Below are 27,998 nucleotides of genomic sequence, written 5' to 3'. Positions count from 1 at the left end.
GCAAATAAATAAGTAAAATAAATAAACTAAAATAATAAAATCGAATTAAGTTCAAGATAAGGGGAAGAGAGGTAGTTCTCAATTTATAGTCGAGAGCTTGACTGTATCTCCGGCACGGAAATGAAAGGGGCGGGCGGAGGGGCTTGCTATCTTAACATTTTCTCCCGGTCAGTTTCAGTTCGGACTGTCTTGGAACTAGGAGATTCCAAGTTGTGGCTTAATTGTGCCACCTATGTAGTGCTTCAGTCGCTGGGCATAGATTGTAAACGTCTCATCATTTACGTCTTGCAGTTCTACAGCTCTCGATGGGTATACTTTAGAAATCACGAATGGACCAGACCATCGCGACTTCAATTTTCCGGAAAACAGTCGCAACCGGGAGTTGTAGAGTAGAACATTTTCACCTTCCTTGAATTCCCTTTCTATGATTCGCCTGTCATGAGCCCTCTTCTCCTTGTATGACAGTGCTATATCATATGCCAGATTCTGTAATTCATCCAACTGATCCAATTGAAGCAGACGTCGTTCAACTGCATCAGTAAAATTTTATTTGTCCAGTATGCCCGATGTTCTAACTCTGCAGGTAAATGACATGCTTTATCAAACAGTAACCTATATAGTGTAGTGCCTATAGGTGTTTTAAAAGCAGTCCTATATGCCCAAAGAGCATCATCTAACCTTACAGATCAGTCTTTCCGACTTACACCTACCATTTTTTCCAAAATCCGCTTGATCTCTCTGTTAGACACTTCCACTTGACCACTCGTCTGGGGGTGATAGGGGCAGATATCTTATGTGTGACACTATATTTTCTCAAAAGTTTTTCAAATTGTTTGTTGCAAAAATGGGTACCACCGTCACTAATGATTACTTGTGGTGTTCCAAATCTATTAAAAATATTTTTATTTAAAAATTACAGGACCACTTGAGATCATTAGTGGCATATGTTTCTTCCTCTATCCATTTAGACACATAGCCAACCGCAACCAAAATATATTTTCTGTGAACACACTGGAAAACGGTCCCATGAAGTCTATCCCCCACACATCAAAAACCTCACACTCAATGATATTGTTTAATGGCATTTCATGACGGTTAGAGATGTTATCTGTCCGCTGGCATTTATCACAGGCAAGCACATAAGAACGAGCATATTTAAATAGATTCGGCCAATAGAAACCACCTTCAAGTGCCTTAGACGTCGTCCTTGTTGGTCCAAAATGACCACCTACCTCACGATCATGGCAATGGTTGAGAATTTGACCAAACTCTTCCTCTGCAACACACCTTCTTATCATGGAATCTGCACAAATCTTAAACAAAAATGGTTCCTCCCAAAAATAATGCTTCACATCAGAGAAGAATTTCTTTCGTTGGTGAAACAATATATTGGATGGTGGTGTGCCTGTGACAAGAAAGTTAACAAAATTTGCATAACAAGGACATTGTTTCACCTCAAATAGCTGCTTATCAGGAAACCAATCATTAATGGCATGATCTACACAGTCATTAATAATAAGCCTCAATCTAGACAAGTGATCAGCTACCACATTCTCAACACCCTTCTTATCCTTTATTTCTAAATCAAACTCTTGTAACAATAAAATCCACCTAACTAGGCGTGTCTTTACATCTTTCTTAGCAAGTAAATATTTAAGTGCAGAATGGTCTGTGTAAACAATGACTTTGGACAAAACAAGATATGAATGAAATTTGTCAAGCGCGAATACTACTGCAAGTAATTCCTTTTCAGTGGTTGCATAATTCAATTGAGCCTCATCTAGGGTTTTACTTGCGTAGTAAATTTTATGAAATACCTTGTCTTTCTGCTGGCCAAGAACAGCACCAACCGCAGTATCATTGGAATCGCACATGACCTCGAAGGGTATATCCCAATCCTGTGCCACCAAAACAAGAGCCGTCACGAAGCACTCCTTTAAATCCTCGTATGCCTGCAGACAGTCAAAATTAAAATCAAACGACACATCTTTCATAAGTAAAGAAGACAGAGACTTGGAAATTTTAGAAAAATCTTTAATAAAACGTCGATAAAAACCGGCGTGGCCTAGAAAACTTCTAACTCCATTTATGGATGTCGGAGGTGGTAAGTTCTTGATAACTTCCACTTTTGCCTTATCCACCTCTGTTCCATGCTCCGATATTTTGTGCCCCAATACTATGCCTTCTTGTACCATGAAATGTCACTTTTCTCAATTCAGCACCAAATTTGTCTCCTCACATCTCATCAACACCACCTTCAGATTCTGCAAACAATCATCAAAAGAAGAGCCAAAGATCGACAAGTCATCCATAAATATTTCAAGTAAAGTTTCTATCATGTCATGAAATCTAGCGGTCATGCATCGTTGAAAAGTGGCAGGGGCATTACACAAACCAAAGGACATCCGTCTAAAAGAAAAGGTGCCATAAGGACAAGTGAAAGTGGTTTTCTCTTGGTCCTTAGGCGCAATCATGATTTGGTTGTACCCTGAATATCCATCCAAAAAACAATAAAACTCATGACCCGGTAACCTCTCAAGCATTTGATTAATGAAGGGTAGCAGAAAGTGATCTTTAGGGGTGGCATCATTCAATTTCCTATAATCGATGCACACACGCCATCCCGTAACTGTCCTAGTGGGTATTAATTCATTTTGTTTATTTGTGATAACAGTAATCCCACCCTTTTTCGGCACACATTGAACTGGACTCACCCTGGCACTATCAGATATAGGATAGATAATACCTGCATCAAGGAGTTTGATAGTTTCTGCTTTTACTACCTCTTGCATCTTTGGATTCAATCTTATCTGAGGTTTCACAAGAGGTGAGTACTTGTGTTCCATCAATATCTTGTGCATGAAGACTGATGGATTTATCCCTTTGATATCCGCCACCTTCCATGCAAATGCACTCTTGTGCGATTTCAAAACTTTCAGCAGTTTGCCCTCCATCACATCTATCAAATTAAAAGAAATAATCACATGAAATTTATTATTCTCACCTAGATAGACGTATTTCAAAGGTAATGGCTTCAGCTCAAGATTTGGTGGCTCCTCTATGCTTGACTTCTGAGGGGTCAAGTCTCTCCGATCCTCCAGGTCCTCTAATCTCATCCTTATTGGCCTCTTCCATGGATGGTTGGCATTAAGGTATGCCACTATTTCAGCTTTCTCTTCATCCAATTCGTCTTCTCTCAATTCAGTAATGAGAGTGGCTTCCAAAGGGTCTTTAATAGCATCCTACACATAGTTACACACAAGAGAATCAAAAGCATCAATTCTAAAACAACTATCAGAATGCAGTGTGTGCTTAAGTGCATTAAAGACATCAAAAGTAATCTCCTTCTCCTCCTCCACTCTCAATCTCAACTTCCCTTCTTGTACATCAATTAGGGCCTTGCCAGTTGCAAGGAATGACCTCCCCAATATCAACGGCATCTCCATGTCCTTCTCCATGTCAAGCACCACAAAATCTGCAGGAAAAATAAATTTGTCCACTTTCACTAGCACATCCTCAAGAACTCCTCGTGGATAATTGACGGATCTGTCTGCTAGCTGTAAAGACATCCTCGTTTGCATAGGTTCTCTTGACCCAAGTTTCCTAAACACAGACAAAGGCATGAAGTTAATACTTGCACCAAGATCACATAAGGCTTTATGAAAAAAAAACATCAGCAACCATGCAAGGAATAGAAAAACTCCCTGATTTTTAAGTTTTGGTGGGATCTTGTTTTGCACCAAAGCATAGAAATTTTCAGTAAAATTTACCGTCATGTGATCCTCCAACTTTCTCTTAAGTGCTAAGATGTCCTTCAGAAATTTAGTATAACTAGGAATTTGCATCAAACCATCGGCAAAAGGAATATTGATGTGTAATTTTTTAAATACCTCAAGAAACTTACTGAATTGCGCATCAAGTTTTGCTTTTTTCAATGCTGCAGGAAAAGGAGGAGGTATTACAATTTGGGATTGTGCAGTGGGTGCTGGTGTAGAGTTAGAATACTTAACTTTGGATGTCTAAGTCTGTTCATCTGGTAATTGACTTTTTTCCTTTTCTCTGGACTCTAAAATTTCCCACTCTTCAACTCGATGGCCTTCACTTGCTCTTTTGGATTGGTCTCTATGTTACTTTGCAAGGTGCACGACTCTCTACTTGATATCATCTTAGCTAACTGTCCAATCTGATTATCTAGCCCATTTATCAATGCATCTTGGTTTTGGAGTCTAGTTTCGGTGGATGAGATAAACTTAGACATCATCTGCTCCAAATAGGACTTTTATTCTCTAGGAGGGTCAGATCTGTACATCGGTTGTTTTCCATATGGCTGTCCTCTCTGTGGTCGATTCTGACTGTTTTGATCACCCCATGAGAAGTTGGCATGTTGCCTCCATCCAGGATTATATGTGTTCTAATACGGATCATTCTATGGACGGTTTTGGACTCCCACTTGATTCACTGGTGCCTCGTCTTGCACATAAAAGGGATTTCCATCTTGACAGTTCTTCGCAAAGTGTTCACCTCAACATTTATCACAAAATATCTCTTGAAGACACATAGCCGTGCACCCATATTCAAGCTGTCCAATTTCATGTTCAAGACATCAAGTTGCGCAGTAATAGCAGAAAGGTCAGTTACCTGGTGAACTCCTGCACTTCTCCGCTGGTTGTTCCTTTTAGATTGAGGATGATAGCTGCTAGCATCCATCTCCTCCAACAACTCAAATCCTTCTTCAACAACTTTTTCAATATGTTTCCACAAGCAGCAACATCTATCATAGTACGATTAGGAGTAAGCAAGCCACAATAAAATGTTTGAACGACTAACCCAAGTGGCAGTTCGTGATGCGGTAATCTTCATAATAAATCTTTGAAACGTTCACATGCCTGTATAAAGACTCTTGCTCAAATTGAGAAAATGTGGTGATGTCTGCCCGCAGCTTCATGGTCTTAGATGGAGGAAAGTATTTAATGAGAAATGCTTTCGCCATGTCCTCCCATGTGGTGATAGAACCTACAGGAAAACAATTTAATCACGCTTTAGCTTTGTCATGTAAGGAGAAAGGAAATAAACGCAATCTAACAGCATCATCAGAAACTCCATTAAATTTAAAAATATCGCACATTTCAAGAAAATCTGTGATGTGCATGTTTGGGTCATCTAACGCATATCCCCCAAACTGAACCGTATTCTGGATCATCTGAATTATAGCTGTTTTGATTTCAAATTGTTTCGCCCGCACAATGGGCCTCACAATGCTGGGGCGTGCACCATCCAATGAAGGCTAGGCATACTCTAACATTGGTATGCGGCGTGGCACCTCAATATGTCTATTGTTATGGTGTTCCTCCTTAGGCTCGTGCTCGTGCCTCTCCATCAATTCCTTAAATATTCTCTGCTGTTGTCTTCTTCTGCGGAAAGTTCTTTCAATTTCAGGGTCAAACTGTTCAAGCTCCACATCAAGTGACTTTGGCATGCACCGAAAAAGATATCTGGAATAGAATATGGAGTGTTAGCTCAAGAAAAATAAAAACATTGCTAAAGAAAATAATTAAAAATAAAACCGTGAATTAAAAGTTCCCGGAAACGGCGCCAAAAACTTGTTCGAGCAAAACTTGTTCTGTAAAATCTTTAGTAAAAATTTATAATATTTAAGCACGAAAAAATCGCAAGTGCACGATATCAAGTAATAATATAGCATACGAGAGTACGAGTATCGTTCCCACAGAGACCGTTTTATACAATTATTATTTTCAACTATTCAACTTTTAGCAACGATAATTGGATTGATAGCTAACTACTGAAATGGCGCAACTAATAACTAAATACAATAGTAAAAAATTAACTGTTTGATTAAAATGATTAGTAAAATTCAATGACAAATGAATTTGTTGGGAATTCTAGTTCACCTACTCCTCCCTAATTTAACCAATTAATCTCGACAATTATTTACGCTTTTGACAGGATTTTCTACACAATTGAACACGCCCTCTCGAGTTGTGCCAAACAAATTCTACTCGGTGAAGTAATTATATCTCTTTAATTATTTATCAAAGGTGAATTACATTTCGGTCTATGAAATCCCCTAGCTTTCGACCCTTAGGACTATAACTATCAAAATGTACCCAATTTTATATATCTATGTAAATTGTAGATCCACGGACTATGCTACCCGTTCCTAGCACAAGTTATTCTCTCGAACTCACTCGCGATATGGGATTATTATTAAAGTTAGCTACGTTTTAATAACAAAATGAACATAATAACATACTCAAACATAAAACAAACGTCAAATATTAATGCATTAAACCAAAGATTCGGGGTAGTAAAAATATAAAAGTTTAGCTACTAGAATTCATAGTAAAAATAAGAAAAAGAAGGTTTAAACAATGAATTCTAAATTAAAAATACTAGATTTGAAGAAAAACGCGAAGAACGATGCTTGAAATCTTGATAATCTTCAACTCCAAGGTCCTCTCTTCTCCAAAGCTCCTTGGTGGCTGCCAAATCCGGTCCCCTTCCCCTAAAATTCGTCCATAAAAAACCTTCCATAGCAGTCATTGGCTCCAAAATAAAGAAAAAAATCAACCCTAGAATCTTTCCAAAAATAATATGCGCGCGGGTGCACATAGGCTTTCGCCCGGGCGGATGTCCCTCTTAAATCTGCTTTTATTTTTCACATCGATGCACCCGAGCGCACATAAGTTTCCGCCCAGGCGGATATCTTTCGGCCTTCTTCTCCAATCCGCTTCTTGCAGGCGCCCGGATGGTTCAAATGGTTGGCACGGGCGCCTATCTCTAGCACTTTGATCACTTCTCTTCTTTTTATTCATGAATTGCCTGCATTTTCAACCATGAGATATATGAGCAACTAAAAAACACAACATATGACAAAACACCACAAAATTCATGCAATCTAAACGATATGTGCAACACAATGAGACATCACATAACATGAAAAACATGTAAAATCCACCTATATAATATTCACAGACAACAAAAGCCTCGAATATATTTTCACTCAAAAGAGTTGAAGACGAGGAAATGGCGATGACTAGAATTTGTGAAATACTACGACTGCAACATAAGCTATATTCTCGGAAACGCTAATGTAGTTGCAGACACTTTGAACAGAAAAACGACAATCTTGGCTCGATTGTCAGTACAATGACCTCTTCAGGCAGAAAATAAAGGGTTCGATCTTGAAGTTTATGCTAGGGCAAGGCTCCTAATCTTGCTACTTTAACAGTGCAATCTACTATGTGAGACGTAATTCGAACCAAGCAGATTACTGACGAGAAACTACAGAAATGTAGACAACGATATGAATCAAAGGGCAAGATGTTACACTCAGTCGAAGAAGGCATTGTCAAATATCGAGGTCGACTATGGGTTCCTAGTGGAGATTCTCTTAGAGTTGAACTTATGATAGAAGCCATAATACCTCTTATTCTATACACCCCAAAGTACAAAACGTACAAGGACTTCCAACTTTTTTTATTTTTAAGGCCCTAGAATATATTTGTCACGTCACTCGTTTTCTTAAAAAGTACTAGAAATTTTTTTCCCTATCCTACTAGATTCGACCGAAACATATATATACTTAAAATATTTTTAATATAACTTTGCATTGTTCTAAAATAAAACATCCAACCATATTTGAAAATCAAAAGGAAATACTTTAAAAATATAAAAGTGTCAAACGTTTGCAAATCCTAACTTAGCAATAAAGCTAAATCTATCAACCTCTAAAAAATCACTCAAAAGCATAAATAAAAGTCGAAAAATCTTTTACATAAACTTAAAATCATAAGTCATAATCATAATCCTAATCATAATGCGGAAAATCTAGCGCTGGTCCTTGGGTTGTGTGCACTTTCAGTCCAGTAAGATCAACCATCAAGACTCCACTAGCATCAACATCAAACTATCCTGCATCGATCACACATAGTGAGTATAAAAACTCAGCAAACCATATTCTTCGTAACAAATAATACGTATATCATCACATTCAACAGTAAAATACTTTGGCTTAAAATAACATTTCATAATCACGCATAAACTTAAACATTTTCATATCATCATAAACATATTCATATCCATCTTATACGTATGCGTATTCTTTTTCGTTGAATTCAGATCGTTAGTTGTCACTTTCGTATTTTGGGTCGATGGATCCATCTATATGTAACCACAGTACTAGGCGACAGGGACATCAACGACATTCTGACCTGTCAACTGAGCCTTGGCCTTACGTATTAACATATCATCGTATTCGTATTAGTCACAATTACTTCATTTCCTTCAACATTTTTTATTTCCATCACTTTATAAAATTCATGCATATAATAATTATTTTTCTTTTAAACTAAGTATACAACATATCTTTTAACGTTAATAATCCACCATAAAATTCCGTAAACATTTAAAATAATCATTTTAACATATAAAACAGCACTCAGAGCACTGCCATGACGTTTACTATTTTCTAGGTGTAAAATGACTATTTTACCCCTAGACGTAAATGTAACGTACCGTACTTTTAAACTATTTAAAATTTGTAGAAAAATAAAAATTTTCTTAATTAAATAGGAACTTTCAAATTGCGATAACAATAAACTGAGCATTCAAAATATTTGCAACAAAAAGATCACAAATGAAGTTTGCTAAAAACACGTGTTTAAATATCGTAAACAATAAAGTGAAATCAGAGTATTTGAAACATTGAATAGTTTATTAAAACATGGACGGTCCTCGGGTTTAGCCTTCTGCTCAGTCCAAGCTCTCGTCTCCTCAATGTCATCCTCACCTGCATCGATCAAGTCTAGTAAGTCTAAACACTCAACATGTATAAACTAGAGATAGCAAGTACTACATAATAAAACCACATGCATCATTAAATTATGGCTTACATACTTGAAGCTTGAATGTAATAGCATAAACATACTTGACACTTGAACGTAGTAGCATAAACGTAGACGTGCCATCATTATAAAACTTTGCTTAAACATACTTGCATCATACATACTTGAGCATACATAACATCATTTTGCGTAGAGATATGTTTTAAAGAAAGTGACCCATGCATAAATGCGCCTGATCAGACTAAACCACAGTACTAGGCTGACAGGGAAAATTCACTGCCACATACATGAGATCCCCGGTTATGCTTTACCGGGTGGATTGGTCCCTGGTCATGCTTTACCGCTTTCCAATCCTGATCTAAACCTGGTCATGCTTTACCGGGGTGGAGAGGTCCTCGGCCACGTTCACCGACTTCCAAACCAGTTCATAGTTGGAGAGGTCCCTAGACATATTCTCCGGCTTCGAAACCCATTCTTAATTGGTCACAAGACATTTAGCATACCTCAAAAACTTAAAAATATTTTCTTTTGCACGTCAAACATACTTACTTGGCGTTGAGAGATTCGTTGGATCTCGCTTGGGGCCACTGCTGCACGAACTAACATGATTTCAAACGCTTATCTTTCATAAATTAGACGTATTAGTCATTTTCACACCCAAAATGACAAATTTCCTTATGACGTTCTAAATCTCACGGGACTTGACCTCGTTTAATCATCGTACTAAATAATGACATCAAACCCCAAAACAATCCCTAAAAAAAATATAAATTTTTTTCAATTTTTTTTAGGAGTACACGGACCCTGTGTAAGGATCCGCAATTTTACATTTCGAAGGAAAAAGGGCACGGACCCCGTGTAAGTGTGCGGCTTCGGGTCCGTGTACCTACTGGAATTGCGAACAAACGGAATTCCCTACACTTGTGACTTAATCCTACTCACTCGATCATACGGACCGTGAACCAACACCCCAAGACCCATCCTAGTATGTTATGGCACTGATTCAAACTCAAACAAATGCTCCAAAACAACTACGCATCATAAACAACGTAATACAATCCTTGAAAACGATAATTTAACACCAAAGCTTTTCCTACGACTTCTAATGCACCCAAGGACCATCGACATGAACGAAGTATCAAAATTCATCCAAACATCATACTCAACATACTTAAACATAGCAGCGATCACCCGTCGATCCCCAACGAAGCCTGCAACAATAAAACTTCAAGAACACGTCAAGAACATATTTTCAGAAAATCGCAGTTTGAGTAGTCCCACGAAACCATCATAACTCGCTCATTTCTTATCCAAATATTTCGAATTTACTGTCAAATCGAAGGTATCTAAAAGTACTATGTTTTATATGTTGAACGTTTTTCCAGAAAATCGACCAAAAAGTCGCAGTATTTAAAATGACAGCAAATTTTGAGTTTCGAAATCTAAAATCGATTCAAAATCGATCCAACCATTTTTTGCTCAAACTTTGTACAACTTACATGAATTTTTACACATAATAAACATAAAAACAAATAGTGTGACGAGATCGATACATAAACAAAAGAATATACATGTCTTTTGATATTTAACGTTATCGAAACGGCGACAACGAAGTAGGAAAGATGCGAGGGTTGATCCGGGACGAACGTGACACAATTTTCTTGAAGAAAAGTGACGAAAACTTGCTGGAAAATTTAAGTGAAAGGGGGCAGCTGCTCTTGCTTTTAGAACCCTAGGTTTTCTTCTAAAAAAAATATGGAATGGTGAAGAAATGTGTGTGTATGTGTAACGTTTATGTGTGTGTGGGTAGAAGCATGTGTGCATGAGTTTTGGTGTGTGTGTGTTTTTAATAATTAAGGGAATAAAATTTGCTTAATTAAAAATGTTACCAACAATATTAATCCATACGAATTTAATAATTCCCTTAATTAAAATAAAATACCCAATTGCTAAACTTAAAAAATTTTAAAATCCTAAAACCACTATTTAAATAAATTAGGCTTTAAAATGCTTAAAACTTAACAAATCATTTAAAATGCCCCAACCCTAACTAAAAATAAAATACCATATTTTAAAATTGCCAAAAATCGTCGCCGGTCTCTTTTCCTCGATCCCACATCGAATAATCGCCTGAAACATGAAACTCAAGGAAACATTTTAACGTGCATCAAATAAACATAAATAATTTAAAATAATATATTTAAATAAATCATGCATTTCTAAAATCATTTTAAAATTAATTAAATAATTTAACAATTTAAATAAATGCATGGGTTTTACATGTACTGAATTTGGGCTCTACAGTTCCTCCCCCACTTAAATAATTTTCGTCCTCGAAACTAAATCTTACCAAACAGTTCCGGATAGCGGCTTCTCATATCTGCTTCGATCTCCCAAGTGGCCTCCTCCACTGTTTGATTCAGCCACCGAACTCTGACCAACTTAGTCACTTTGTTCCGAAGTCTCCGTTCCTGTCTGTCTAAGATTTGGACATGTCTTTCCTCATACGACAGATCTGGAGCCAACTGCAATGGCTCAAAGCTCAAAACATGCGAAGGATTTGCTAGGTACTTCCTTAGCATCGAGACGTGGAACACATTGTATAAACCGGCCAGATTCGACGGTAAGGCTACACGATAAGCTAGTGTCCCAACCCTGTCAAGAATCTCAAACGGTCCAATAAATCTCGGACTAAGCTTGCCTCTCTTCCCAAACCTCATAACATCCTTCATAGGTGCTACCTTTACGAAAATGTGATCACTTACGGCAAACTCAAGATCTCTCCTCCTCTTGTCAGCATAACTTTTTTGACGACTTTGGGCGGCCTTCATCCTGTCTCGGATCTTGACCATCACATACAATCTCTGGACCAAGTTCTGATCTCTCACCGACTACATCCCAATGAATCGGCGACCTGACTTCCTTCCTTACAATGCCTTATAGGGAGCCATACCTATAGATGATTGAAAGCTGTTGTTGTATGTAAACTCCACAAGAGGTAGCTTCGATTCCAAATTCCCATTAAAATCAATCACACAAACTCTCAAAAAATCCTCCAAAATCTGAATCACTCGCTCAGACTGGCCACCTATATGAGGGTGGAAAGCTGTACTGAATAGCAACTTCGTCCCCATGGCTGTGTGAAGAAAACTCTTCCAGAAGGACGATGTGAACCTTGGGTCCCCGTCGGACACGATAGAAAATGGGATTCCGTGCAATCGAACTATCTCCCTAATATATAGCTCTGCATATTGTGTAATGGAGAAAGTCGTCTTCACTAGCAAGAAGTGTGCCGACTTAGTAAGTCGATCCACTATAACCCAAATTGCATTGGATCCTCTGAATAACCTCGGCAAACAAACAATGAAATCCATGGTGATATTTTTTCACTCGGGGATAGGGAGCGGCTTAAGCATCCCTGCTGGCCTCTAATGCTCTGCCTTCAAATGCTGACAAGTGAGACATTCAGAAACAAATATGCGGATTTCTCTCTTCATACCTGGCCACCAATACAGAATCTGCAAATCCTCGTACATCTTGGTACATCCTGGATGAATGGAATACGGAGATGCATGTGCCTCTGTCAGAATATCTCTCTGATTGAATCAACACTAGGCACCCACATCCTTCCTCTGTACCACACAATACCATCAGACACAATGTAGAGTACACTGCCCTTGACTTCATCCTTAAGTCTCCGTTTCTGTAACTGCTCGTCTGAAGACTGAATTCTATGGATCCGGTCTAGCAAGGAAGACTGGACCGTTAGATTAGACAGCTTAGGAGCTCTGCCCTTAGGATACACCTCTAAATCAAATCTCTGAATGAAGAGATCTCTGCGCTGACATCTGTGTTACGACTGCAACTTTTCTGCTAAAGGCGTCTGCCACAACATTAGCTTCTCCGGTGGTAGCTAATTTCGCAATCGTAGTCCTTCACTAACTCTAACCACCGTCTTTGTCTCATATTCAGCTCTTTCTGCGTGAAGAAATACTTGAGACTCTTATGACCAGTAAATATCTGGCATTTCTCGTCGTACAAGTAATGTCTCCATATCTACAACGCAAAGACAACAGCGGCTAACTGAAGATCATGAGTCGGATAATTGTTCTCATGCACTTTCAACTGTCTGGAGGCATAAGCTATGACCCGACCATGCTGCATTAACAATGCGCCTAACCCGAGCTTAGATGCATCGGTGTACAACACAAAATTGCCTTGCCTTACTGGCATGGCCAGCACTGGCGCTGAAATAAGAGCTTGCTTCAACGTATCAAAGCTCTTTTGGCACTCTCCACTCCATATGAATTTAGCATTTTTCTTAGGCAATGAAGTGAGTGGCACTGCAATTGAAGAAAATCTCTGAATAAATTTCCTGTAGTAGCCTGCTAAGCCTAGAAAACTGTGGATCTCTGACGCATTTTTCGGCTCAACCCATTCCTTAACCGCTACAACTTTAGCTGGATCCATCTCAATACTACTGCTAGATAATATATGACCCAAAAACGCTACCTTCTCCAACAAGAATTCAAACTTACTGAATTTTGCAAACAACTTGCGACTATGCAAGACCTGCAAAACTGTGCCCAAGTGCTGACAGTGTTCCTCATGGCTCTTCGAGTATATAAGAATGTCGTCAATGAACACTATGAAGAACTGGTCTAGGTAGGGCTAAAATTCTCGATTCATGAGGTCCATAAATATCCCTGGAGCATTCGTCAGTCCAAATGGCATTGCTAAGAATTCGTAGTGCCCATACCTAGTTCTGAAGGCTGTCTTATGAACATCTGCATCCTTTACCTTCAGCTGATGATACCAGATCGTAGATCTATCTTGGAGAACATCGTGGCTCCCTGCAACTGATCGAACAAGTCTTTGATCCTTGGTAGTGGGTATTTATTCTTGATCGTTACCTTGTTCAGTTCTCGGTAATCGATACACAATTTCATGCTCCCATCCTTCTTCTTTACGAAGTATACTAGCGCGCCCCATAGTGAGAAACTAGGGCGGATAAATTCTTTATCCAAGAGCTCCTGAATCTGCTGCTCGAGTTCTAACATCTCAGCTGGAGCTAAACGGTACGGTGCCTTTGAAATTGGCACGGTGCCCGACACAAGGTCAATGGAAAACCCTACCTCTCTCTCTGGTGGAAGGCCTGTGACGTCATCTGGAAAGACGTCAGGAAAATCTCTGACTACTGGTACCACAAATAACGACGGAATGGGTACGTCAGGTGCGGAAACAATGCTGGCCAAAAAAGCCTGACAACCCTTATAAATAAGTCTCCGTGCCTGCATACAAGAGATCATGCGAGGGAAACTCCTCCATCTATCTAGCTCAAAGAGAAACTGCTCCATGCCCAAAGGTCTTACCAACACTGACCTTTTCTGAAAATCAATGAGAACTTTGTTCTTCATCAGCCAGTCCATTCCCAAGATAATATCAAATTCTGGCATTGGCAACACGATTAGATCGGCATATACTAGGTGGGCTTGTAGTTCGGGATTGATGTCACTAACCACGCTAGTAGCTGACAAATCTTCCCTTGATGGGACTGTTACTGAATAGCTCAAGTCGAGTTCAATAGACTTGACGTGCAGATGATTAGCGAACTTCTCCGAAATAAAAGAGTGAGTGGTCCCTGAATCTATCAAGGCCTTCGTGGCTACCCTCTTAATGAAAATATTTCCTGAGAGACGTTGGTATAACACAAAACTTATATTCCAAAATTCTAATCTTAACATCATGCATAGTAGAAGAATCTCTACACAAGTCACCCAAAAATACTAGTAGCACACTAATAATCCCAAATAAAATTCGAAACATGCATAACAAAAATAATGCGGTGCTGAATTAAATAAGTTACCAGTCAACAGAGTCATGTCTGGGTTCGCCTCCTCTGCCTGTATGGAGAACACTCTACCCTGGATCGGCTGCCTCCACTGCGGGCAGTCTCACAGCATATGATCATTGACTCCGCATTTGAAGCACTTGATCGATCTCCATAAACACCATCCCGGATGCTGGCGGTTGCACTTCGGGCACATCGGGTGCTCTCCCGCCCTCTGAGAAGCCTTCTACTGAGAGATAGGACCCTTGCCTTTCGGCGGTCCCTGAAAAGGTCTCTTCCCCTGTTGTCCTGGTAAATGCCTCTTAAACTGAGGTCGCTGCTGCTGAGGTGCCTGATAGGGCCTCTTGCCCTGCCTATCGACCTCAATGTCCCTCTTGTCCTGCTCTGCCGTCAAAGCTCTCGACACGGCAACTGCATAAGTCGTAGGACCAGCAACTCGAACATCACGACGTAAGATCGGCCGTAACCCATCCATAAAATGCCTCAACTTCTCCCGGGCATCATTTGCAATCAGGGGCACAAAGTGACACCCCCTCTCAAACTTCCTGACGAAGTCTGCCACGCTGCTGCCTCCTTGTCACAGCGACATGAACTCCCTGGTCAGGCGGGAGCGTACTTCTTCAGTGAAGTACTTGGAGTAGAAAACCTCCTTGAACTCATTCCACGTCAGTGTTTGCAAGTTCAATGACACTGACGCGCTTTACCACCAAAGCTTGGCATTTCCATTCAACAAGAAGGTGGCACATCTAACTCTATATGCATCCTGCAGCTCCATAAACGCAAAGATTACCTCGATGGACTTAATCCATACTTCCACTATCATCGGGTCAGTAGTCCCCGAGAACTCCTTTGGATCCAACCTCCTAAACCTCTCGTAAATTGCCTCAGGTCTGGGCCTTGCCCCTGTATCCACGGTAGCTTGGTTCCCCGCAAATTGTCCGAAGAACTGAGTCATTCCTGCAAGCATCTGGGCCTGCATATCTGGGGGTGGACGAGGAGGAGTGACCCTCTCCCCATCCTGGACTTCCCTATTCTCAACGCCTGCTTCACGCACAATCCTACGTCTGGGAGGCATACTGTTCCAACATTTACCCAATACGTAAACCCAACATGCATGAACATAATACTAATATAATAAGATGCACGTAAATTGAACTCAAACATGCACATGCTGAAATCATGACTGGATACATATTACATGAATGAATTTAGAACTTAAAAACTTATAGACTTGAGGTGTGACTTCGTGAGCTTCTCGCAACTAGCAGTAGGCATAACCCTTTACAAGAATACCGCTCTGATACCAACTGTAATGTACCGAACTTTTAAACTATTTAAAATTTTCTCAAAAATAAAAATTTTCTTAATTAAATAGAAACCTTCAAATTGTGATAACAATAAACTGATCATTCAAATATTTGCAACGAAAAGATCACAAATGAGTTTTGCTAAAAACATGTGTTTAAATATCGTAAACAATAACGTTTGTAAGGTCCAAAATTAAGACAACGTAATCCAACTGCATGCGAATCTAGGAAATTATGAAAATTGAGTAAATAACCGATTTTATTGGCTAATTAATTATGTGACATACTTGTTTATATGTTAAATTAGATTTTTATTGTCATCATGCATAAAATTGTATTTTTAGGAATATTCAAGGGACGACCGAGGAACGGGGACCGAGGGCTGGAAAAAATGCAAAATGTTTTTAAATGATTATTTTGTCATTATTTAAAATATGGTCGATGCTTTTTAGTATTTTTGAAAATTAGGGTTTTGAGGTGATTTTATATGCCGAGACGAAATTTTTATCGGCGTTGGATTTTCAACTAAAATATGAGCATTTAAGCAGTCCGGCTATTTAATTCACGAACTTATTTTTATCAAAACCATTTTTATGATTTATTTAAATCCTAGTTAACACTAGTGGGCTTAGTTAGGGGCTTAATAGGCCTGATGTCTACCTAATTGATTAATAGGTATTTAAAACCCACTAAAAACCCTAGGCTTGGCACAAAAACTCACGCCTCTCAAGTCTACCAAATCAGAAAACACTCCCTCGGCACAGCAAACTCACGGCACACTTGCACGGCTTAGGGAAGCAGCTTTTTCTTCGAAGTTTTAAGGGAAGCTAGCCTTGGTTCCTTCTGTTCTTTGTCGTCTTCGGTTTTTCATGCGTATATAACGCAAAGGCACGCCTAATCTTCCTTTTCTCATCCATCATATCATATTATGATTTGTATTAGTGCATGCATAAAGAAACATGAAATATTTTCAGGAATTTTCGTAATATGGCATTTATGCATGAAGTATGATGGCTTTTGATTCAAATAATTTGTTATTTGCATGTTAAGGGGCTGCCATGATGCTATAATATGTTTAAGAAAAGTTTTCAATTAAATCGAAGCCCCACACACGCACTCAGGATCGGCAGAAACCAAAAGAAACATGAAAACTAAAGTCTGTAGGTTGCTGTCATGGGTTATGGGATCGGTTTCCATGAGGGAAGGCTGGGCTCGGCCTGGGCTGGGGCCAGGGCTCGGCCAGGGACTATCCAAGGTCTAGGGAGAGTCCTAGCCAAGCTAGGACCCAAGATCAAAAGGCAGGAAGGAGTCCTTGCACGCAAGGACTCCTACCCGAGAAGTGACAATAAGGGGTGCAGGCTTCGGGTGGCTTTCAGGGCTTAAGGTCTCGGTCCAGGGCTCAGGGGCTGGGTTAGGACGAGGCTTTGGAGTCTTAGGAAGTTGCGAGGGCAAGTGGTTCGGGGCCTGGGCTCAACGGCTAGGCCCTGGAAGCAAAAAAAAAAAAAAAAGAAGAGTCCTACCACCTTTAGAATTCTCGGCCAGCATAGAGTCATTTAGGAGGTTCTCGTTTTTATGGTTTGGGTCAGTGTCTTGGTGAACTTAGGGTCCATGAGGTTAATTTAGGATGTTGGGCAAGTTTTGGGCCAACATGGTTCGGGGGTAACTCGTGAAAATCGAAAGTTGGCTCGGGGTCGAAGTTTATGTGTCAAATAGGGTTTTAAAAAGAAGAAAATTGGAAAACGGCTCATGGGGGGTCGAGTCATGATCCATAAGGGCTAAAATAATATAAAAAGACTAAATTTAGAATTTAGGAATTTTATATTAAAGTTTGGTATTTTTCGGGATTAAAACACCGTTAAAACGATTAAGAAAAGATAATTGAAAAAGTCTAAGTTTTAAGCCAAATAAAATTACGAAAAAATTCATGTAGGCTTAAATAATTATTTGGAACATGTTAGAGTCATGAAATCAAGAAAAAATTAGAAAACGAAAAATGACGAGTCCAGGGGTAAAACGGTCTTTTTACACCGGGAAATTAGTAAAGGTCATGGCAGTGCCCTAAATGCTGTTTTTATGATAATATGATTATTTTTAAATGTTTATGAAATTTTCATGATTTATTTATGATTTATTTTAAATTTCCATGAAATTTTATGATTAAAAGTTGACATTTAAAATACATGGTGCATGCTTGGTTTCAAAAGAAAATGTATTTATGCACGATTTTATAAAGTGATGAAAGAATGGAAACATTGATGAAAGTGAAGTAATTGTGACTATGAGGATATGAGGATATGAGGATACGATTGAGGATAGGCCAAGGCTCAGTTGACGATCTTGTGTCGCTGATGTCCCCGCCGCCCAGTACTGTGGTTTCATGTAGATGGTACCATCGACTTTTGAGGATTGAGGAAAGTCACAATTAACGATCTGAATTCAATAAAGGAAAAAGACAATGTTTATGATAATGAAAAAGGTTATGTCATGTTATGATTGAGGAAAAGGTAGAGGTGAGGTTCATGTTATGCATATCAAGAAAACGTTATTTTACGTAAAAGTATTTTCACTGTTGCATGTGGTTTTATATGTATTATTTGTTACAAAGATTTGGTGTGTTGAGTCTTTAGACTCATTAGGTGTGATGGATGCAGGTGAGGTTGAGGGAGGTCTTGACGCATGAGATGACTGGACTGAAGGTGCACACAAACCGAGGACCATCGCTACATTTTCCGCATTATGCTTTATGATTTAAGTTAAAGATTTTTAAGATTATTTATTTATGCTTTTGAGAGATTTTTGAGAGGTTTGGTATGGGCTTTACTTTTCAAATTATTGCTGTTTAGGTTTGGTAAAACAGTAGATGATTTTACTTTACGACTATTTCACTCGAATTTTTTTAAATGCTAGTTGGTTGAGGTTTTATTTTAAAGTGCAAATGAATCATTTATGTTGGCCGAAATATTTGAAAAAAAAAAATTTCTAGCACTTTTAAAGCAAAAAGGGCAGATGTTTCAACGTTAAATTAGAGTATTTGAAACATTGCATAATTTATTAAAAACATGGGCGGTCCTCGGGTTTAGCCTCCTGCTCAGTCCAAGCCGGCTCATTGGTCCCCACCCCTCGTCTTCTCAGAGTCATCCTCACCTGCATCGATCAAGTCTAGTGAGTTTAAAGACTCAACATGTATAAACTGGAGATAGCAAGTACTACATAATAAAACCACATGCATCATTAAAGTAGGGCTTACATACTTGGAACTTGAACGTAGTAGCATAAACATACTTGAAACTTGAACGTAGTAGCATAAACGTAGACGTGTCATCATCATAAAACTTTTCTTAAACATACTTGCATCATATATACTTTGGCATACATAACATCATTTTGCGTAGAGGTATGTTTCAAAGCAATTGACCCATACATAAATGCACCTGATCAGACTAAACCACAGTACTGGGTTGACATGGAAAATCCACTCCCACATACATGAGATCCCCGGTCATGCTTTACCGGGTGGATTGGTCCCTCGTCATGCTTTACCGCTTTCCAATCCTGATCTAAACTCGGTCATGCTTTACCGGGGTGGAGAGTTCCTCGGTCACGTTCACCGACTTCCAAACCTGTTCATAGATGGAGAGGTCCCCGGACACGTTCTTCGGCTTCCAAACCCGTTCATAATTGGTCACAAGACATTTAGCATACATCAAATACTTAAAATATTTTCTTTTGCACGTCGAACAAACTTATTTGGCGTTGAGGGATTCGTTTGATCTCGCTTGGGGCCACTGCTGCACGTACTAACATGAGTTCAAACGCTTATCTTTCATAACTTAGATGTATTAGTCATGCTTACACCCAAAATGACAAATTTCCTTAAATCTCTCGGGACTTGATCGTTTAATCATCGTACTAAATCATGACATAAAACCCCAAAACAATCCCTAAAAAAATATAAATTTTTTTAATTTTTTTTAGGAGTACACGAACCCCCCCGTGTAAGGGTCGGGGTAGGGGTCCGGGTATATGCTGGAATTTCGCATTTCGAAGGAAAAAGGGCATGGACCTTGTGTAAGGGTTCGGCTTCGGGTCTGTGTACCTACTGGAATTGCGAACAAACGGAATTCCCAACACTTATGACTTAATCGTACTCACTCGATCATACGCACCATGAACCAACACCTCAAGACCCATCCTGAGATGCTATGGCACTGATTCAAACTAAAACAAACGCCCCAAAACAACTACGCATCACAAACAACGTAACACAACCTGTGAACACGATAATTTACCACCAAAGCTTTGCCTACGACTTCTAATGGACCCAAGGACCATCGACACGAAACAAAGTATCAAAATTCATCCCAACATCATACTCAACATACTTAAACGTAGCAGCAATCACCCATCGATACCCAACGAAGCCTGCAACAATAAAACTTCAAGAACACGTCAAGAACATATTTTCAGAAAATCGCAGTTTGAGAAGTTCCACGAAAACCATTATTACTCGCTCATTTCTTATCCAAACATTTCGAATTTACTGTCAAATCGAAGGTATCCAAAAGTAATATGTTTTATGTGTTGAAAGTTTTTCCAGAAAATCAAAAGAAAAGTCGCAGTATTTAAAATGACAGCAAATTTTGAGTTTTCAGATCTAAAATCGTTTCAAAATCGATCCAACCAATTTTTTCTCAAACTTTGTACAACATACATGAATTTTTGCATATAATAAACATAAAAACAAATACTATGAGAAGATCGATGCATAAACAAAATAATATACATGCCTTTTGATATTTAACGTTATCAAAACGACGGCACCGAAGCAGAAAAGATGCGAGGGTTGATCCGGGACAAACGTGGCACGATTTTCTAGAAGAAAAGTTACGAAAACTTGCTGGAAAATTGAAGGGAAAGGGTGCGGCTGATCCTGCTTTTAGAACCATAGGTTTTCTTCTAAAAAAAATATGGAATGGTGAAGAAATGTGTGTGTGTGTTAACGTTTAAGTGTGTGTGGGTAGAAATGTGCGCGCGTGAGTTTTGGTGTGTGTGTGTTTTTAATAATTAAGGGAATAAAATTTTTTTAATTAAAATGTTACCAACAATATTAATCCATACGAATTTAACAATTTTCTTAATTAAAATAAAATACATAATTGCTAAACTTTAGAAGTTTTAAAATCCTAAAACCACTATTTAAATAAATTATGCTTTAAAATACTTAAAACTTAATAAATCATTTAAAATTCCCCAATCCTAACTAAAAATAAAATAACATATTTAAAAATTACCAAAAATCGTCGCCGGTCTCTTTTTCTCGATCTCGCATCGAATAATCGCCTGAAACACGAAACTCAAGGAAACATTTTAACGTGCATCACATACACATAAATATTTTAAAATAATACATTTAAATAAATCAAGCATCTCTAAAATTATTTTAAACTTAATTAAATAATTTAACAATTTAAATAATTGCATGGGTTTTACGCGTCCTGAATTTGGGCTCTATAGTAAAATTTCTCGATTTTTAATTTTTCTTGCTTTCATTGACTCTATACCATCCCAAATAATTATTTAAGCTTAAAATAAATTTTTCATATTTTTATTTAGCTTAAATTCTAGACTTTCTAATTATTCTTTAATTATTAATTTGCGGAGCGTTTAGTTCACGAATTAATTCAAATTTTAATATAAAATTTCCAAATTTTAAACATAGACTTTTTACATTTAATTTACCCTCGTGAACCATGATTCTACCCCCTTTAAACCACGTTTCAAACCTTAACCCATAGAAACCCTAAAATCGAACCATTATAGCATACCTTCTAACCAACTGATGGTTTCATCGAGCCAAGCCCGAGCCACCTCGAGCCATCTTCTAACCAGACCTCCCCTGGACCCTAATGAACCCACTAGACCCCTATGACTCGACCCTAGCCCGAGCCGAAGCAACCTACACCAGAAACAAGCTGCGGCCGAGACACCCTAATACACTAGGACTCTTGTAACCTGGCTAGGACTCCTACCGTGGAGCCAACAACGAGCCCAGCCCCTCGTGAACCCTCTCAAGACCCTAGAGACCTAACCTAGCCCAGCCCTGACCACCCTGGCCGAGCCCCAAGCCAATGCGCACAGCTGCACATCACGCGAGAAGGCTCGGGAAGTTTCCTTGCTTGCTTGGACTCTTCCCAGCCGCTGTCCTCGAGTCCTAGCTTGGCTAGGACTCCTCTCCTGACCCAACCACGTCCAAGCCCAGCCCTGGTCAAGCCAAAGCCAAGCCATGCATGGTTGTTCCCTCAAAACCGAGCCTTGACACAAAACATGCAATATTCAGTTCCATCTTGTTCTAGTTCTGTGCTGCTACAAAACCGTCCATCTTATGACCCTTAACCTCATGTAAAAACGTTCCCTATTGATCCTTAATCATGCTAGCCCCTTCATGTAAACATATATTGTGTTTTTGGAACACAAATCAAACTTTAAACACATGTTTTATGCATAAAACGAAAATTATGAAAAAGGGTTCATGTTTTTCATGCAAAACATAAACAAATACATATTAGGGTTTGATAGATGAGAAAAGAAAGAATTATGACGTGCCTTTGCGTATATTACGCACAAAAATACATTGACGATGCAAAGAACGGCGATGAGAACCCTAGGCTGAATTCCTCTTGCAAAAGCCGAAGCTTTTTCCTTGCAAAAAATTGAGTGTGTGCCGTGTGTGAGGGGAAAAGAGTTTGTGCGGTGTTGGAGAGGTGGGCGTGAGTTTTAAAGATAAATGGTGAAGGGTTTTGGGCTTAAAAATTGATAATAAACTTGTGTGTAAGCTTGGGCTCATTAGCAAGCTATACTAGGCCCAATAAGCCAACAGTGCATTTAAAAATTATTTCATTAAGGAAAGTTCGTGAAATTATTAGCCGAGTTGTCAAAAAGTTCGTATTTTTGTTGAAAATCGTATACAGATAAAAATTACGTCTCGGCGTATAAAATCACCTCAAAACTCCTTATTTTCAAAAATAACAAAACACATCAACCTTATTTTAAATAATTAAAAACAATTATTTAATAAAAATATTTTCCATTTTTCAGCCCTCGGTCTCCGTTCCTCGATCACAACTCGAATAACTTTTAAAAATACATTTTCAAGCATTCAAGTAAAAAACTACTTTAAAATGATATAATCATATCAAACATAATCAATTTAGCAACTAAAATCATTTAATTAGCTATTTTCCATTTTTCCTATATTCGCATGCAGTTAGATTACGTCGTCATATTTTTGGACCTTACAATTCCTCCATCTCTTAAATAAAATTTCGTCCTCAAAATTAGATTTTACTGAATAACTCTGTGTAGCGACTCCTCAAGTATCTCTCGGTTTCCCAAGTAGCTTCTTCCTCCGAGTGATTTAGCCACTTGATCTTGACCATTGGAATGACTTTATTTTGGAGTCTTCTTTCTTGTCTAGCCAAGATTTGTATAGGCCTTTATTCATAAGTCATATTTGGAGTCAATTGCAGAGGTTCATGATTTAGTACATGTGAAGGGTTTGACATGTACTTTCGCAGCATCGAGATAATAAACACATTGTGTACTCCAGATAGCATCGGTGGTAGTGTCAACGTTCCAATCCTCTTCAAAATCTCAAATAGCCCTATGAATCTTGGACTAAGTTTACATTTCTTGCCAAATTGCATAAAACCCTTCATAGGTGCTATTTTCACAAATATGTGGTCTCTCACTGCAAACTCTAGCTCTCTTCGTGGCTTGTCGGCATAAATTTTCTGTCAGCTTTGTGCAGTCTTCATTCTCTCGAATTTTGACTACTAGTTCGGCTGTTTCTTCGATCAAGTCAGGACTTTTTTCTTTTTTCGCCAACCTCGTCCCAATGAATAGGTGATATACATTTCCTTCCACAGATTTCCTCATAAGGAGCCATCCCAATAGATGATTGAAAGCTATTATTGAAGGTGAACTCTACTAGAGGTAACTTCAGTTCCCAACTTCTTTGGAAATCGATCACACAAGCTCGAAGTAGATCATATAGGAGTTGAATAAATCTTTCGGACTAACCATCGGTTTGAGGATGGAATGTTGTGCTGAATAATAATTTGGTCCCCATCGCTGCATGCAGACTCTTCCAGAAAGATGACGTAAATCTCGAATCTCTGTCGGAAATAATAGATACATGAATCCCATGCAGATGAACTATCTCTCGAATATACAGATCGACATATTGCGTCATGGTGAATGTCGTCTTGATTTGTAGAAAATGCGCTGATTTTATAAGATGATCCACTATCACCCATATAGCATTAAACCCCTTGATAGTCCTCAGAAATCCCACAACAAAGTCCATATTAATATTTTTCCATTTCCAATCGGGAATAGAAAGTGGCTTATGCTTTATCGGTAGCCTTTGATGCTCTGCTTTAACTTCCAGGATGAATGGAATATGGCAAGTCATGAGCTTCCTTCATAATGAACTCACTCAAAGAGTCATTACTAGGAACCAATAAACGATCTCGATATCAAACTATACCATCTACCTCAATATACAACTTCCGGCCCTTGGCTTCATCTCTCACTCTCTACTTTTGCATTGCTCATCAGTAGACTGTCCCTTACGGATTCTCTCTCAACGTCGACTGTGCTGTCAAGGTGGCAAGATTAGGGGACTCGCCCCTAGCATACACTATAAGCTCAAACCACTGCATCTTAGACTACAGTGGTCTTTGAAGTGATAAATGAGTAATAACTGCTGACTTTCGACTCAAAGCGTCTGCCACTGCATTAGTTTTTCCCGGATGGTAGCTAATGTCACAGTCATAGTCTTTCACTAATTCAAGCCATATTTGCTGTCTCATATTCAAATCTTTTTGGGTGAAGAAGTATTTTAAACTTTTATGATCAATGAAAATCTTGCATTTCTCCCCATACAATTAATGTCTTCAAATCTTCAATGCAAAAATTACCACTGCAAGCTCAAGATCATGAGTGGGGTAATTTTTCTTGTGAACTTTCAACTGTCTCGACGCATAGGCTATAACTCGGTCATTTTGCATCAGAACTGCACCCAAACCAAGTTTAGAAGCGTCGGTATAAAGAACATACTCTCCTTGCCTCGATGGCATAGATAACATTGGCGCTTAAATCAGTGCTTGCTCAACTTATCATGACTGTCTTGGCACTCGGATCCCCATACAAACTTTGCATTCTTCTTTTTCAAGGCGGTCATGGGTACCGCAATAGATGAGAATCCCTGAATAAACTTTCGATAATAGCCAGCTAGTCCCAAGAAACTTTGAATCTCGGTTACGCTCTTTAGTACTGGCCAGCCTGTCACTGCCTCTACTTTGCTCGGATCAACCTCAACGCCATCACTAGAAATGATGTGGCCCAAGAATGCCACTCTATCAAGGCAAAACTCGCACTTGCTGAATTTTGCAAACAACTTCCTATCTTTCAGGACTTGCAGTGCTATCTTCAGATGACAACTATGCTCCTCTTTATTCTTTGAATAGATCAAAATATTATCAACGAAGACTATGACGAATTGATCCAGATACGACTTGAATACGCGATTCATGAGATCCATGAAGATCGATGGCGCATTGGTCAACCCAAATGGCATGACCATAAACTTGTAGTGCCCATATCTAGTCTGAAACACTGTCTTATGAACATCGGACTCTTTCACTTTCAACTGATGGTATCCAGAACGAAGATCAATCTTCGAAAATATCGATGCTCCTTGCAATTAATCAAATAAATCTTCAATTCTTGGTAGTCGATACTTATTCTTGTTAGTGACTCTGTTCAGCTCTCGATAATCAATACAGGGTCTCATACTACCATCCTTCTTCTTCACAAACAATACCGGTGCCCCCCACGGAGAATAACTAGGGCGACTAAAACCCTTGTCCAGCAATTCTTTAATTTGATCTTTTAATTCTTTCATTTCAGCGGGTGCTAGACGATAAGGTATTTTAGAAATGGGCACTGTACTTGGCATCAACTCAATAGAAAATCACACCTCAAGGTCAGGTGGAATGCCAGAAATATCATCAGGAAAGACTCTAAGAAAGTCTCTAACACTATCAACATCCTCCAACTTCTGACTGATAAAAGCATGTGCGGTAATGACACATGTTAGAAAAGCTTGGCATCCTCGTCTTATAAGCTTCCTCGCGCACATTGCTTGTTCCTCACCTCCTCAAAAACAAAAGATTTCTCACTAGGCAGTCGAATAGACACTGATTTCTAATGAAAATCTATCGAAGTTCCATTCGTTGATAACTAATCCATACCAAGTATGATGTCAAATTCAGGCATAGGGAGTACGATAAGATCTGCCCGAACCACATCTTTATATAAACGAAGCTCCAGATTCTTCATAATACTAGACGTATCATTTGGTCACCGGAAGGAATAGAAACTTTGAAACCCAATCTCATATCCTCAGGAATAATATTCAGTCATTTAATGAAAGTCTCGGACATGAAAGAATGTGTAGTTCCCGAATCTAGCAGTGCATAGGTAGCTACACCTAGAATGATTATCTTCCCTGTGGCGAAAATGTCTTTTAAATCTTTTCATATTGAAACTTAAGGAATTTCTATCATTATTTCACCAGAGTTATATGAAGATTACGCGTTGAACCTTAGCATTTCTTGAAAAATTGCATTTAACCCTTAAATTTTGAAATTTGCATTTTAGTCCCCAAATTTTCTTCGAAAATTGCAAATTGACCCTTAATTTTTCAGAAATTACACTTTTGGTTCTTAAAATTTTGAAATTTACAAGTTAGCCCCTTAAGTTTTGGTTAATTACAATTTAGTCATCTTAGTTTTCGAAAATTACAAATCGGTCCTCATATTTTTCGAAATTTTGCATTTCTTCCCCAAAAGTTCGAAAATTGCATATTAGTCCCTCCAAATTTTTGAAACTTCCTAATCATGCCCTTGGTTATGATTTTTCTCAATTTTTGGCCATAAAACTTTTATTTGGAATTATTACATCATTTACATAAATCAAGGCTCAAAAATCATGTCCAATTTATATGGTTTCCATCATCATTCCTTAATTCCAACTAAGGTAGATCATGCAACCTATTTTCCACTAGGTTATCTCAAATCAATTCTAATAACCAATTTAACATTTCATGCAATAAAAGCAATATAAAAACGTTAAATAACTAGGTTACCGGTAATGAGAGTCGTGTCTGGCTCCTCTTCAGCCTCCTCGGCATGCATGACATAAGCTCTGCCCACAGTGGGTGCATTCTTCTTTGGGCAATCCTCAACCTTATGATCTTCCTCTTTGCATATAAAGCATCTAAAAGATACCCACATGCACTTGCCATAATGTAAGCGATTGTACTCCTTGCATGGCAACCTCTCTACAGGTTTTGGTGCTCCAGGTTGTGGTGGCTTTGGTGGTCCTGGCTTCTTAACTTGACCTTGGGGCTTTTGCTGCCCTTGAGGTCTAGGAGGTCCTACATATGACTTCTTATTCGGCTGAGAGTGCTGCTGGTGTTGTTGTCTTTTTCGTTGCATCTCAAAATCAATATCTTTCAAAGCTTGCTCGGCTTGAAATGCATAGGAAGTTGCAGCAGCATAATCAAAGGGACGCATCATCATCACGTCACGACGTATAGTAGGTGGTAGGCCATCCAGAAAGTGTCTAAGCTTCTCAGCAGCATCCCTAGCAATAAGGGGTATAAAGTGAACCCCTATCAAACTGTCTCCCAAACTCAGCCACTGAAAATTCTCTCTGACAAAGAGTCATAAATTCCCTCTTCAATCGTCCTCGGACGTCAGCAGTAAAGTACTTCTCATAGAACATTTCCTTGAATCGAGCCCAAGTAAGAGTAGCGAGATTAATACCATGCTCAGCTCCTTCCCACCATAGAGAAGCATCATCCATAAACATATAAATAGCAAACCTCACGCGGTCAGCATCTCCCAT

At 38.8% G+C, this 27,998-nt stretch overlaps 1 protein-coding gene across 1 annotated transcript; it reads right to left on the bottom strand.

Moving 5' to 3' along the window:
* Nucleotides 1-195: 195 nt before the first annotated feature.
* On the bottom strand, nucleotides 196-27,998 carry LOC142541864 (uncharacterized). Its single transcript, XM_075648322.1, has 10 exons — nucleotides 27,862-27,998; nucleotides 27,537-27,734; nucleotides 27,235-27,365; nucleotides 4,828-5,013; nucleotides 3,360-3,655; nucleotides 3,005-3,242; nucleotides 2,784-2,959; nucleotides 1,056-1,952; nucleotides 918-1,011; nucleotides 196-530 (listed from the first exon to the last, which is right to left on the bottom strand). Exons 1-10 carry the CDS (start codon nucleotides 27,996-27,998, stop codon nucleotides 196-198), a joined length of 2,688 nt encoding a protein of 895 aa, XP_075504437.1.

This window comes from Primulina tabacum, chromosome 4, assembly GCF_025594145.1.
Source record: "Primulina tabacum isolate GXHZ01 chromosome 4, ASM2559414v2, whole genome shotgun sequence".
NCBI lineage: Eukaryota > Viridiplantae > Streptophyta > Magnoliopsida > Lamiales > Gesneriaceae > Primulina > Primulina tabacum.
This window is presented reverse-complemented; position numbering and strand designations above follow the sequence as displayed.